Source organism: Pungitius pungitius, chromosome 1 (genome assembly GCF_949316345.1).
Source record: "Pungitius pungitius chromosome 1, fPunPun2.1, whole genome shotgun sequence".
NCBI classification, from domain to species: Eukaryota; Metazoa; Chordata; class Actinopteri; order Perciformes; family Gasterosteidae; genus Pungitius; species Pungitius pungitius.
In genome coordinates this window covers 25,352,811-25,367,345 of record NC_084900.1, presented here as the reverse complement: position 1 = coordinate 25,367,345, position 14,535 = coordinate 25,352,811, and the positions used below count along the sequence as shown (strand labels likewise).

General features: G+C 43.8%; 1 protein-coding gene across 4 annotated transcripts in view; it reads left to right on the top strand.

The window, feature by feature from the left end:
* The first annotated feature begins 409 nt into the window (after window positions 1-409).
* The window catches only part of bsna (bassoon presynaptic cytomatrix protein a), a 98,463-nt gene continuing 84,337 nt past the window's right edge, over window positions 410-14,535 (top strand). For all 4 annotated transcript variants that reach the window (XM_037478475.2, XM_037478473.2, XM_037478471.2 and 1 more), the window contains exon 1: window positions 410-800. In XM_037478475.2, coding sequence (XP_037334372.2) covers window positions 613-800 — 188 coding nt within the window. In that variant the 5' untranslated portion in view covers window positions 410-612. The remainder of the gene's footprint in view (window positions 801-14,535) is intronic.

Sequence of the window (14,535 nt, the reverse complement as noted above, 5' to 3'; positions counted from 1 at the left end):
AAATAATTCCAGTGTGTGAATAGACATATTTAACCTTTAACATCTGTTAGTCTCCTGGCTGCCTGAACTTCATTTATTAATTCAGGAGGGAAATCAGTTTAACCTTTTTATATGACTCCATACATCTGAATGAAGTGGAGAAGATCCTGCACTAACAAAATAGAAAATGGTATGGTTCGGGGATAAAAAGAAAATGTACCTGACAAATATAATTGAGTTGTCTTTCATTTATTGATCATAGCCCTTAAGGTGACAGACACATGCAGTTCAAAGAAAACCCTATTCATTTGTCTCTATATTGCTCGTTATATCCCAATTAACTTTGCTTTTATCTAACCTCGGTTTCTCTCACGCTTTCATTTCCTCCCTTTAAATGGACCGTGGCCGCGCGCGCGCTCCCGCCACAACGTCAGGAAGCAGTCCAGTGGTCCTGATGATGATGGCGGTGATGGAGGAGCAACGCTGAGTTCACTCTCCGGGTTTTGGCTCCTCTCTCCCATTCATTCTTTTATGGTTATATTACAAAAGACGACATAGTGACAGAAGGTGACACCGCCGGTTTGACCTACTGCCTCTCTCCGCCTCTCTCCCGTCTCGTGAGCCGAGACCGAGATGGGGAACGAAGCGAGCATGGAGGGCGGCGGGCAGCCCGGCGACCCGGGAGCAGCCGGGATGATGGGGCCGGTGATGCCCGGAGGACCCGCGTCGGGACCGGGGGCAGGGCAGCACATGAAGCCAGTCAACGGAATCGCTGCCGGGGGAGGGATGGGCATCGGAGGCCCCGGGATGGGAATGACGAGGTAGGGAGAAGCATTAGTGGAGATTTCGCGTGAATGCGGCTGGGTGAAGTGTGTGTGTGTGTGTGTGTGTGTGTGTGTGTGTGTGTGTTTTTTACACGATGGACAAGGAACTGGGTGTCATTTGGTTCAATGTTTGGAGGGATAGTGCCACACATTATGTGTCACTCCCTCTCGTTCATAGTTTTAAAGGAGGATACATGAGCGACGGTGTGTTATTAACAGGAGAGAAGAGCTGTCCGCGGTGCTGAACCAGCTGCACGGCTCGTTTTTTCTAACGTGTTCCCTGAAATAGGTTTGACATTGCATGTTACCGCGGCTCACAGCCCCCGTGCACCTGGGCTCCGTGGACCGGGTGTCGGGTATCGTCAGCGAGCAGCCATGGCTGGTCGTTGGTCTCAGATCGTGGTTTTCATGTCGCGGAGTCATGTGCTGTAATAGTATTTCCTCCCTCCTCTGGCTGGGCTTTGGCGTGCTTCTTTCGAATGGGACGTGTCTTCCCTGACAGCCACAGGAAAACCACACATCGGGTTTCCTCCATTCGGGTTTTACGAAAACGTGACCAATGGGATGTTTCTTTCGGTGGTTTGTGCTGGAGGACTCGTTTGTTTCCGCATGGGCGAGCGGGTTGTGCTGAATGTGTACGCGTGCGTGTACGTGAAGGGGCTTGCCCGACGATGTGTGTGTGTGTGTGTGTGTGTGTGTGTGTGTGTGTGTGCGTGTGTGTGTGTGTGTGTGTGTGTAATGAATGCGTGTATTTCACTACCAGCGAACATGACGTGATATGTGTCCGCTTCACATGACCTGGACACACGTGATACTACACAGCCTATATAAAAGGTCTACAAGGCTTCTTTTTTAAAAGGACCACTCTCACCTCTAGCTTCAATCCCTGCCGAGCTTGGCTCATCTAACACACATGCTCCATTCTCGTTCTGTGCCACAGGAGTCCAGGAATCTCGCTTTACTGTATCCGCTCATCCATAAACTCTGCACCCAGGCTCTTTGACAGAGACACGCAATCAGTTTGATCTTATGTTGAAATAAAGTATGTATATAAAAATAAATAAATATATAGTATAGCTACAGCTGGCCTACAAACATACCAGGGTGTGCGCGTGCTGGTTCTATTTAGGACAACACCCAGGTTTGATTCATGCCTCAGTAGGAGAGAAGAGCCGAGCAGGCCTATCCATCATTATGTAACACCCAGACTCAGAGAGCAGATGACAGTTTCAGCTCGCGTCCGACGAACAACGACAGAGCTGAAAACGCATTATTTCTGCATTACTCGGTTTAGGGGAATCTCATTTTTTGCTGCTTATCAGCTGTTCCATGTAAGATGCACCACATCTGCAGGTTGCCGCCCTCCTGCAACTTCAAACCTCAGTGTCGACGTCCGCATTTCAAAACCGCTCCCAATAAAAGGCGAGGGTTTTTCCGCGGCATGAAGTGTCTCGCATGAAGTATTTATAACGCTGTAAGATAAGGCCATGTGAACAGATTGACTCACGTGCAGAGCGTGTTTGCTCACCCCCGCCCCTCTCACTTACACTTACACATGCACACACTTACACACTCTCTCTCTCACACTCCCTCCCTCTCATGCTCTGCCCGACTGCCTGCTCCCATCGCCCTCTCGCTCTAAATCTCCTCTGCACACTCTTCTGCTTTGCTCGATCTCTCCCTTTTCTCTTTGTCTCACTCTATATCCTGTTGACACTTGTAGTCAGTATACAGGAGACAGTATGTCCTTCTCTTTCAATTCCCTTTCCTCCAGTCTTCCTTTCCTCCTATCCTTCTCAATCCCTTGCTTTATTTCTATCCCTTTCACTCAATCTCTGCACATTCCCATAGTCCCTCAGTCCTCTCTCTCTCTCTCTCTTGGATTGGGTTAAAAAAACACTTTGTTGAGGTTCACTCACCTCACTGCCTCTTTTGTGCATATCATTATTATCACAGCCATGAAAGCTTTTTCACTTCAACATGAACATTGAACATTTACTGAAACAGGTGATGTCGAATCTCTTCTTGACAGTCTGCAGATATGCTGTACATTCCCTCCCCCTCCTTCTCTCTCCCTCCGTTCCCGCCCCCTTATCAACCAATACCCTGCAGCATATAAATGACTCGCCTTTACAATGAGATACAACCCTAATGTTATATAGGGTGGCGAGAGAGAGAGAGGCAAGAAAGAGAGAGAGAGAGAGAAAGAGAGCTGAAGGGGGTGTAGAAGCTTGTGGAAATTGATCATGTGTAGCATACAATGAGATTAAACCTAAAGGGACACAGGGGGGAGGGATGGGTAGATCAAAAGGTGTATAAAACTGCTGCCTCTCAATCTGGATCATGAGAGGAACAACCAGCCATTAAAACCAGGCAACACTAAATTGCCACGTCAATAAATCAGATTTTATATTTAGTTCTCAACCTTTTCTTTTATCTTTTTTTTTCTTGTCGCACGCCATTAAAGATCAGTTGTAAAACATCTAAATGCTTTGCAAATGGAGCATATTGAAATTTGAGAGTAATTGAAAGATGGAGAACAGAGGAAACCTGAAACAGAAAACTCTGTCAATACACATGAAGGACCAACCCCTTTTTGTATCGTCACATGTTCATTTTACATCTGGCTCCACTCACGCCATGTATGCAGACCTATTTGTCACTTATACACTGGGGCGGGTGTACATTTGTGTTTGTGTGTGTGTATGTTACATACAGTCTGCAGTCATTGCAATGCAGTGAACACGCTTTGTTGGTGACAAAGAGAGATCAGTCGTGTAGGAGGGAAAGTGTGCGTTTTCGAGAGAGAAACGGAGTGAAAATTGAGTTTGCTGCTGTGTCTCTTTCTTTCTCCAACATGTAACACGGTTCAGAGCAGTTTTCATTTTCCAGCAAGAAATGCGTGTGAGAGTGTGCGTGTATGTTTGATGTGTTTACAATGCTTAATGATTTGGCCCGTGTTGATGTTTTTGGCCTTTTATTGCTTTTATACATTAAATCATGATTTGTATGATTTGGCATTTTGACAATAATTGGCATAAAAAGCTTCTTTCATGTGAAAGTAAAAACCAATTTTCTAACTGTAAATGTATAATATAAAATACATAATATTATTATTTTCACCATTTCTATAGTGAGTAATCTGAGTCAATGGAGGTCCAGCTGATGCCGACAATGTCACAAATAGCGAAATGCAGATCACAAGTGCAGATCATGAGTGTCATGTGATTGTATTATAAAAACCGCCTGTGTCCGGGCGATCCAGTCTGTGGCTCATCAGTATTCCTGCTACAAGGCAACATGAAGAGAAAATAACACTGCAAGCAACTCAGAGGACACATCATTGAAAAGTCAGGAAATGACTACAAAAAGATTTCCAACTCACTCTTAACATCAGTTAAATCTATGATTAAGACATGGAAGGAGTGTGTCACTTGTTTAAATCTGCCTAGAGCTGTCTGTCCTCACAAACTGAGTGGCTGGGCTAAAGAAAAAGACGGATGAGGGTGTCCACCAAGGCACCGGGGACCACTGTGAAGGAGTTACAACCGATGCCCTGGTTCTTCACCACAGAAAGAAGCTCATATGAAATCTGCCCCGGAATTTGTCCAAAGGCATGTGGGCGACTCCAAGGTCAATTGGAAGAAAGTTCTTTGGTCGTTTTGAGACAAAAAACAAAGCTTTTTGGCCATCAGACTAGACGCCGTGTTTGGCCAATGGTAACCGACCACAAAAACAGCATCTCCTCCATGGTGCCCTGGAAGATTTGTGGAGGGGAACACGAATGCAGAAAAATATTGCCAAATCCCAGAGGATAGTCTGACTCAATCTGCAAGAGAAGTACGACTTGGGAGAAGATGCATTTTCCAGTAAGAGAACAACCGTATCCACACAGACTTAAACAACAAAAGGATGAAAGATCCACGGGCTGTGAATACCTTTCATAAGCACTGTATATGACTTTTTCCCGTCTCTTGCAGAAAAGCAGCAGCCTGTCACTGCTCGTTCATTGGGAATGTACAGCACTACTGGCTTTGTTCTTGAGGCTTTTTCCGCTGATGCTCCTGCTCAGAGTGACGTGATTATTCTTTTTTTTTTGCTTCTCACATCAGCAGAGGAATGAGCGCTGTTACGATGTGGTTTCTGATCTGCTGAGTGGACTGATTTTTGTCTGTCCTTTAGCCTTTTTGTTGATGAAATTTGATGGCAAGGTTGAAAATGATTGGGTGCGATGCTGAGTAGATGTCGGACGGACTAGTGCTACAATCTCCGTCCACACAGGCACTTCTGCGTCGTTTTTTAGCTAAATCTGCATCCGCAAATGACCATTAAACACTGGGTGTGAGCGTGACGGTGTAAACAAGAAGACGAGATACGCAGTCACGTGATAGGAGTGTGACAAATGAGAGAAGGACACATCACGACTGCTTACAACCAATCAAGGAGTAGTTATCCTCACACAAATGCTGAAGACGCAACCAAAGCTGCAAGCCAAAGGAAGTAGAGCTGCAGGGTTCAATATTAATATGTTATACTGTATATCTGCTTGTTTTTCTGGTAATCATCAATGTTGGTTAAGATGGAGAAAAAAAGGGTTCCTCAATGTAAATTTAACCTTCTACGTTCGATGGAGAAAACACGGTGTCAATGTCCTGTACTTTACATGATGACATGAGATTCACTAAAACTGTTTATTGTTTTTTTTTTCTTTTAATGTTGACAAAGGTGGTTGTTTAGCAACCAAATCTTAGATGTCAGGCTCTACCCAACAGACATGTGTTGATGAAAATACACACACAGACAACAAACCACACACGGCAAAAGCATGTTGTGTTTCTCTCTCTGATGTGGTTTTGTCACTGTACATTTTGTAGGGTATTTCAGACCATACATTTGGAAACCACTGACCCAGGCTGCAATTGTTGGTCGACTCTCTGACTTTCCCGGAGAGGCAGTGAGCGGGTCCTTAGTCACCATCTTTAGTCCCCAGGAGGTTCACAGACCTGACCTCCCCCTCCCAAAAGATAATTAACGTGGATGTTTGAGGGCGCTTGTGAACGAAACAAAGAGAACGCCTTTCTCTCTCTGGGCTTGCTCGTGTGTGAGCTTGCAAAGTGAGATTTTTATGAATTGTGTGGGGGTGATTGTGCGACACTGAGGAGGCGAGAGACAGAGAGAAGCTCTCAATATATTTACACAGCCTGTTATCAGCAGGTCATGTCTTCAGGAGCCTACAAATACAAAATATGTTTGGGTGGCTGCATTGGGAGATAAGATGGCAATGAGCACAATAGGGCAGCCCAAGACATTATTGGTTTTCAGCAAATAGATGCTGTCGCTGGAGCTTATGAGTGAAACCCAGAAATAGCCCAAACAGAAACGTTTGGGCTATCTGAGCGGGACCCGAGGTGAAATCTGTGGAATCAGAGGGAAGACGCTGGTGGATAACGTATTTATCTTGTTGGATACTTTTACCAAGCGCTCAGAAACTACTGCAGCGGCAAAGGGAATGTGTTGTAATTTGTCCGGATTTACCTGGATGAGCACGGACTTTAACCTAAGGACAAAAAGCCAATGCAGTGCCTACTAGAAAACCGACAGGAGACATTTTCAAATTTCCAAATGAAAAGACTTGTCCAACCTCATAAAAAAGGTTTGTCCAAATGACATTAAGCACAGCGACCGTACAATATAAAAGTGACATTTGCAGTCATTCACAAAAATGGTCACTCAGTGCTGTTTTGTCCATTCTCTGGCGATGCCTATGGGAGGAAGACACCCTACACTCTCTGATTGTTTGGTCCAGCTCTGGATACGATTCCTCTGACTTACGTTGGGTTTTCTGAGAGCATAATGCTGTGCCCTGCCATTTTCTCCCCACTGCGTACGAAGGTCACGCTGGAGCTTTCTCATTATGTTGTCGCCACCTGACAGCAAATGTTACCTGAATTGATGCTGTGGCTGAGTATGATGTGTGTGCATGCTCTGTGTGTGTTAGGGTGCTAAAGCTGGGAAGTCCAGACGCAGCACCACCTGGTACAAACTACAGCAGTGCACCGTGTGTTTGTGTGCATCAGCTCACAGGAGCCTTTCTCTCCTCTATTGTGATTTCTTAATAGTCAATAAGTTTCAACCTTTTCCATTTGCTTGTTACGGAACGTTACCCTGATTTACTGCTCACTGCTTTACCCTACAATGTAGTTTTTTTTTCAAAGATGCTGGATGGAAAAACAGTTTTTTCTTGCAGGAAGCTCAAACAAGGAACTACTCTGGATGTCAGTTTAGCAGAACAGAAAAATTAAAATGCAACATACAACAGTTTTCATACACAGTAAAGTAACTGGAGGTGAAATAGCAAGAAAGGGAATAGAAAGAACAGGATCAAGATGGAAAGTAGGATGTCAGAGAGACAACGTCTACCATATGAGTTGGGGGTGAGTCCAATGCAAGGTTTATTGTTTGTCAAAAAAGACAAAGGTTTCAGACTCTAAGCTGAAGTGGTACAGTTTTCATGGTCTTTTTGGTATAATATACCAGCGCTTGGAGTGGTGTGATGTGCTGGGCGCCGCAAGGTTGGCGGTTTGAATCCCGGTCACTCCATGTGCCAAGTGTCTCTGAGCAAGACACCTAACACCTAATTACTCCCCAGGTAAAATGTAATGCATGGGTTATAATGCAATGTAAGTCTGGAAAAAAATAGTTTTATCCAAATCGTCAGCTAAATGACATGTAATGTAATAATCTACAGTTACTCACTAAAATAGAACTTGCAGTCAAAGGTCCACCTGACCTGTGCTGTACTTTTCTAATTCATTTCATTAAAAAAATCACCACTTAGCAACAGTCTGTTTTCAAATCATCGTTGTCATTTACCAAAGCTATTTCACAAACCCCAACTGCATTAATTATCGATGAATCGATAATATCCATTAATCGATGCAATGGTTTTAACCATAGGAATACATAGTGTTTAAAAAGAAGAATGCAAAAAGAAAAGAAAGTGCAAAGAAAAAAAACTAAAACTGCTCACTCCTACCTTCCAAATACATTGAATCAAACCAAACGGACCCATGCAAGGTGTGTTGGCGCTGTGAAGTGAGCAGCTGTCAGCGAGCCCTGCAGCTCACTTCTGGTCCAACGTTTGTGACGGCCTCGCTGACTGAGCTGTCCCTCTGCATGTCTCTGATTCAGTTTGACAGTCCTGCATGACAGTTAATGAGCGGCATAAAGTGAGGAGAGAGAGAGAGAGAGAGGTAAATCCAGCGGGACATATTGCAGCTCAGCAGTTCTGCTGTGGTGTGGCTCTGCCAAGGACAGGCTGCGTATCCTCCCCCGTCACAAGGCAACCTCATAACTCCAATCTCGCCCTTATTGATCGGATTCTCCCTGTATTTAGAAGGGTGGGTGTGTATGAGTTCCATGACCTTCATATCGATGGCCCAATTAAAACCTGTGATCTTGTTTTCGGACATTTATGGGATTGACCCCACTCGGTTCATTCATTAAGCACCACACAAGCTGAATGTCTCACCGCAGCCTCAGCTTACAAGTCTGATTACGAGTGATATTAGCTCAGCGCTCATTGTTGCGAGCCAACTGCGAGCCTCTTGGATTATAATGTGATGAAATCAAATCAGCAGCAAACACTTCCCAAATACAACCTAAAGCCTAATTCAATCCACCCCCCTGTTAGAGCTCCAACTCAAACATTCAGGCAACTAGCTGCAAAAATACGGCGAAGACAATTTGGTGTTAAATCAATTCAGAAGAACGTTATAGAAAAACAGAGGCAAGGCTGAAACCCTCTCACACATGATGGTATCCGTTTACCAAAACACACAGCACTAATGGAACGTAATCAAAAAGCTGATTAAACCCGTTTGAATAATTGTTTTTCATTCAGATGGCCCATGGTCATCATGGTCGGTCGCTGAGTATACAATACAAGAGATCATGTCCCCTCTTATCCTTTACGAAAGCAATGCCTTTAAACTAAGACCATGTGAAAAAATGAATGCAGAGCCTCCAGCTGAACTTCCTCAGCTGTCACACGGGCTTGACGGATGTGAATGGCCTCCTTGATCTCTCTCTGCACGCTCACTGCCTGATAAGGGCTTTTCAAACATAATTATCAACTTCAACCATTATGAACTTCCACGGTAGCAATTAAAACATGCGTTAATCGCGCTTTAGTCGTCTCCAGCAGACACAGCTCCAAAAGCAGTCCCTTCATCTTCAGTTCCCTCGGGCTTTAGTGATAATGGTTGGCAGTTAAATGCATTAGTTTGGTGCTGTTTGTTAGCAAAAGGAAGAGGTCAACTCTAAGAAGAGTGTTGTGCTCTTGTAAACAATTTTGTCCTTTACTAAGTTTCATTTAATAATTCACACAATAATTGCCGTACATGAATGCTGATGACACAGCAAAAAGTCACACCCGCAAAGGGTGAAGGAGATGGGGTCAGCGTTTCAGGACAGGTCTGGTGGTTTGCTGACATTGTTGCAGGTTTTTTTCCGGAAATATAAAGTGTGCAGTGAGGTAGTCTCTATTTATATCCCTCTGTCCCATTTACTGCCCATTCTGTGAGCAGCACAAATTAATCCTTTTATTACACACACAGCATGAAATAGCCTGTGATGCTGCTGTTAGTGGAGAAAAATGATGGCTGGTTGGGGAAAATAATATCTAAAAGTGAAAAGAGAATTAGACAGAGATGTAATTCTGTCAGGTGCAAAGAAAAAGAAAAATGGACTTTCAAAATGTGTATTTTGGAAAAATTACTGAAAAGGGTTTAGGATTTGAACCTGAGAGCAGTGGAAGTGGGATGAGGGTTGGGTTGCTATAGAAACCGGCAACTAGCTGCGGCTCCTCATGAAGATATAACAAAACAACTCCCATAGTTACTAGTTCATTATTACTTCAGTAATTCACAGAAATTATTGCAAAAGCCTTTGTATTACTTGTGTAATAAATATCAATTTACTCACCGGTTACACAAATGTTGTATTCGTCTTATGTCAATAAAATTATGGTTTTACAGCTAGTGTATTTTCTAAAACGCTGAAAGTACTCTGCAGTAATTTAAGTAATAAAAAAAAAAAAAAAAAAAAATTCTCATATTTTACTGGAGAATATACCATGCTTTACTTTCTACTGTCAGTGCTAAAGAGTCACCCCCCCACACACAGCAATAGTGCTCTTTTCTTCAAACAAATGCTCCAAAGTAGGATTGAATTTTCTGGGGATGGAGAACCACAGTCCTCTTGATCTCCTTCCGCCACTCCCAAAATCAATCAAATTAGATCTGTGGGATGTGATTCTCTTCTCCCGCATAACTATTCACTGTGAAATAAGTCAAAATGCTAAAGGTAAAGATGCCTTGTAACCCACATTAAAGACAGTCTAACCTTACCCTCCACCACCCCCCCCCCCACACACACACACGTATATATTTTACTTTCCCTCTGTATCCAGAGTGTTTTCAGTTCAACCTGAGAGCAGCAAGCTTTCCTGTTGTTTTTTTGCCTTTTTGATCTTTTCTGTTGCATTTGCATTTAATTGCCTTTTCTCCTGAGGGAAGCTGCTTAGCCCCCCCGCTGCTGCTCTTATTCCAAAATTTTAAAAGCAAAATTTAAAAAAAGCATTTTCCTCAGTTTGGGCATCCATTTTTCCCATTTTGAGTCGTTTCTATGACTCAGTCAGATGCTTAAAAGTGGCTTATAACATCTACAGTCGGTTGGAAACAGCGGCCTTTACAGTTCACAAACTGAATAACAATCCAACGGGGGATATCAGAAAGACCCACCTATATATAGGAGGGGAAACTAACGAGACAAAGGGGAAACAAATCAGGCAAACAATCAGGGCGATGACAGGGGACAGGTGAGTGACAACGAGGCAGGGATGCAGCAGAGGGCGGAGTCTACGGACAATGACAGAACGCAGCAAACACATGACAAAATCAACAGACCGGGGGAAACACACGTGGCACAACACAACACACAGCGATCTTAACAGTTAGGCAAAGATCTGTAATGTATAGGGTCAGATAGAAGGAAAGGGGAAACACCTTGACATGTATTGCCCCCATGTGTGTGTGTGTGTGTGTGTCATGTGTGTGTCTGTGTTTGTGAAGGATAGGCTTCCTAGTGCGGAGCAGCATGCTAAGCAGGCCAGTTCCTCCCTCTCTCCTCCATCTCACTGCTTTTTCTTCTTTGATCATTTCCACACCAGCCTCAATTTGTCCGAATTTGGCTGCTTTCGTTTTCAGCGCTTGAGCTGACCGAGGCAGCGCCTGCAGTCAGTCAGGCGGTCAGTCATTGAAAGGTAGCTAAGACATCATGCAGTCTGTTCTGTAAATCATCGGTCAGTAACGGAAATGTAATTGCGGCATGGCTGTCATTTCTTTCAAAACCCGTGCTGTTGCAAATTAAATTGTAAATAAAAGTTATTCCTAGAGAATAGGACATTTGCCAACCTCCATGACCTCCACTTCTATACAGGAGTATCTAACATGCGGTGTGCCAACCTATTGGTTTCTGCATATTGACTTTGATAGCAGGTTATTACGAGGGTTGACTGCTAAAGTTGGATTAAAGAAAGGCGATAACAGCAGATGGGCCGTGCAAAGTGTGAGTTTTATTGGGCAGAGTTAAACTCTCAGACAAAACTACAGCATTTCCCTCAAAAACCTACAACGGCCTTAGAATGACCCGGCACACACTATGACATTCTGCAGTAGTTCATTAAATAAATTCGATTCAGACGGTCCGAATGCCAGGGCTCAAGAGCAGGGGAAGCAACGTGGACACACAGCAAACACAGAGACACACAGGGAGACCCCACGAGACGTGCAGGGAACACACAGAAAACACAAGAGAAGGCTGGAGGAGAGGCACACAGTATGACTAAGCTGACAAAGCCTCGGCTATTGAGTCAACTTTGCCAGTAGGGCTAGCGTTGAGCCAGAAGTCGAGCATGCATACTAGTAGGTCTGCCACCAAGCAGGTTAGTGAGGCAGAGAGACCACAAGCTAACAAATAACACAGGCAGTGTGTGTGTGTGTGTGAGAGAGAGAGAGAGAGAGAGAGAGAGAGAGAGAGAGAGAGAGAGAGAGAGAGAGAGAGCAATGCAGGTGTATTAATTGCCACTATAGATGCAGGATTCTGTGTGTGTGTTAGTGTGTTTGCATAGTTCATCATGAACAATCTGTTTCACACTGTGGTGTTGATCGCATCCCTCACCGCGAAAAACCCTGTGAGCTTCTCCTCACACAGAGAGGTAAATGTAGACAGGTGCGTGGTTGTCGTCACAGTCTTCATGAGTAATAGCACATCTGCTGCAGACAGATTCAGCACAGAGAGGAACATGCATGACAACAACCCCGAATACACACACACACACACAAACATCGTTGACCTTCTGCACATGTCAATAAAAGGCCAGCAATACCAATATCAAACTCGGAAAATTTGAAAATCTTTCAACAAAAAACACACAATGCTTAATTGACAGAACAGTGTCTGTCATTTATAGAATCCATCTGCTGAGAATCCATCAGAAGGTTACAGAGATATGGGCTAAAGACATAAATAGATAAAGAGGACATCTGGCTCACTACAGCAAACTACACGTGTGTGTGTGTGTGTGTGCGTGTGTAGGCACTTGGGTATTGTAGAGTACAGGTACTGCCCCAAGTCTCCAGCCTCTCTGGCTGTAAATCAACCATCAAGCACCTGGTGAGACGGGCCTACGCTGCGCCCCACTGAAGGGGATTTTAATGAGAAATTATGTTGTTGCTGTGGTGGTGGTGGTGGTGGGGGGGGTACTGTGTCCATTGTTTCATTCATTTAGATTTAAAAGCCTTGGTTACAACCAGTTTCTTCTGTCCACCATTCCCTTCTTTAAATGGGCTTAGAGTCCTTTCAGGTTTCAGGTTTCTTTTGTGGTTTTGCTGGATATCGTTTTCACATTCAGAATTAGTCCTTTTAAATCCAGGTCAGTGTTTGTGGCCTTTAATCAGCACCATGTGGTGTCATTACAAAGTCATTTGCAGCAAAGCCTCTGCCTTACATTAGCTGCCATCAGTACACGTGCTGTCTGTACACTATGGGTGTTTAGACGTTGTACGTGTGCACACTCATTGTGCCTCCAATACTGGGTGTGTGCCCGTGTGTGTGAACAAGCGTAAGTATTACTGTTAGTGGCACAGCTGTGCTTCCTGATTATATAACAAAGCTTTATCTTTTCCAAGCGCTTACATACTGTAATAATGCATTGTGCAATTGGGATTTCGCATTATTTCTTTTCATCCAGCAATTATAATTTTGCATCTCTGATATTTATTCAGTTAATCATATGCTAACCAGACCTTTATAGTATTTTTTATACCGTCAAAGCTGTTTCAAACTATCTAAATTGAACATCTTTGGTATAGCTAGCTAGTCTCATCCCCCTCTGATGTCGTGAATTACACGGGCAGAGGCTGATCACAACTGTAAAAATAACCTTTACCAAAAAAGGATATGTTAGCAGGTAGGTACTGATAATATTGAGGAACTGAGATAAAGAAAAGGAAAGAAAAAAAGAAGACAGAGGAGTACAGAAAATGATGAGAGGCAAAGGAGAATAAGAGAGGAGGCAGATGGAAATAAATGAGCCGTACAAAAGCGATTCTGTCAACAGCCCAGAGTGGGAGGACATGGACGCAAAGGCGGAGAAGGAGGAGGAGGAGGAAATATATGTTTGGTTTGGTCCACCAGTAACCTCAATAGATGTGTTTTGCTAGGCGTCAGGTGGCAGAAGGAATGCACCTAGCTGAACGGCTTTGCGTATCTGGAAGAGGAGGTCGAACATGGATAAAAACTAAAACCCCTCCGTGTAATCAAGATATTAAACTTACAATATCTCAAAATACAGTCCCTGAAATGGCCTAAAATGGCCACCATAGTAAAAAGTTAGAGACCTGGAGAGACGATGTAACGTCCTCACCCTATTTCCCCCCCCTTCCCCGTGAACCATCTCTCCTTGCCTCCCTCACTTCCCGATGATTGGCAGGCGAGCGTCATCCCCCTCTCTCACAATCAGACGGTAAATTGTGGGTTATAATGGGGCCGGGTGAAATCACTTTGACTGAACAAGCCTTTGTATTGGGTCATTAAAGGCTGGGCCAAGACAGTGATGAATGTGTCCCGTTGCAATGCAGAGGCAAAGTGTGTAAACACTCAGAGGGGGATTGTTCCTGTTTTTCAGCTTGTCGCCCACATCAGCCTTAGTTTCTCACAATAATTAGCGATGGTGTCTTTGTGAAAACGACGCTCTCACTTCTGTGTTTTGCTCTTCTCTCCCATTCCCTCGACATTTTTCTCAGATTTATTCATTTGGAATCTCTGCCTCAGACTTTTCTTTGTCTGTGACCTTGAATATTGGAGGACGAGGGGGGGGGTTCATATCTGAATTGAATTGGACTAATATGAGCTTTTGAAAGCCAAAGCTTTCAACGGACGAAAACGTTCTGATTTTATACGGTATTTTCAAAGACTCCATATTTTTTAATGTATTAAATTTCTGTTGGACATAGAGACCGGGTCTGATCAGATAACATTCTCCTGATTTAGGCAAAAAATGATCTGAATTATGTATGTATTGAAGCATATATATGCAGAACACTGCTTCCAAACAAAGTCTTCTGCTGTCGAGTTGCTGGTGGAAAAACATCCATAATTAGCAAACAAA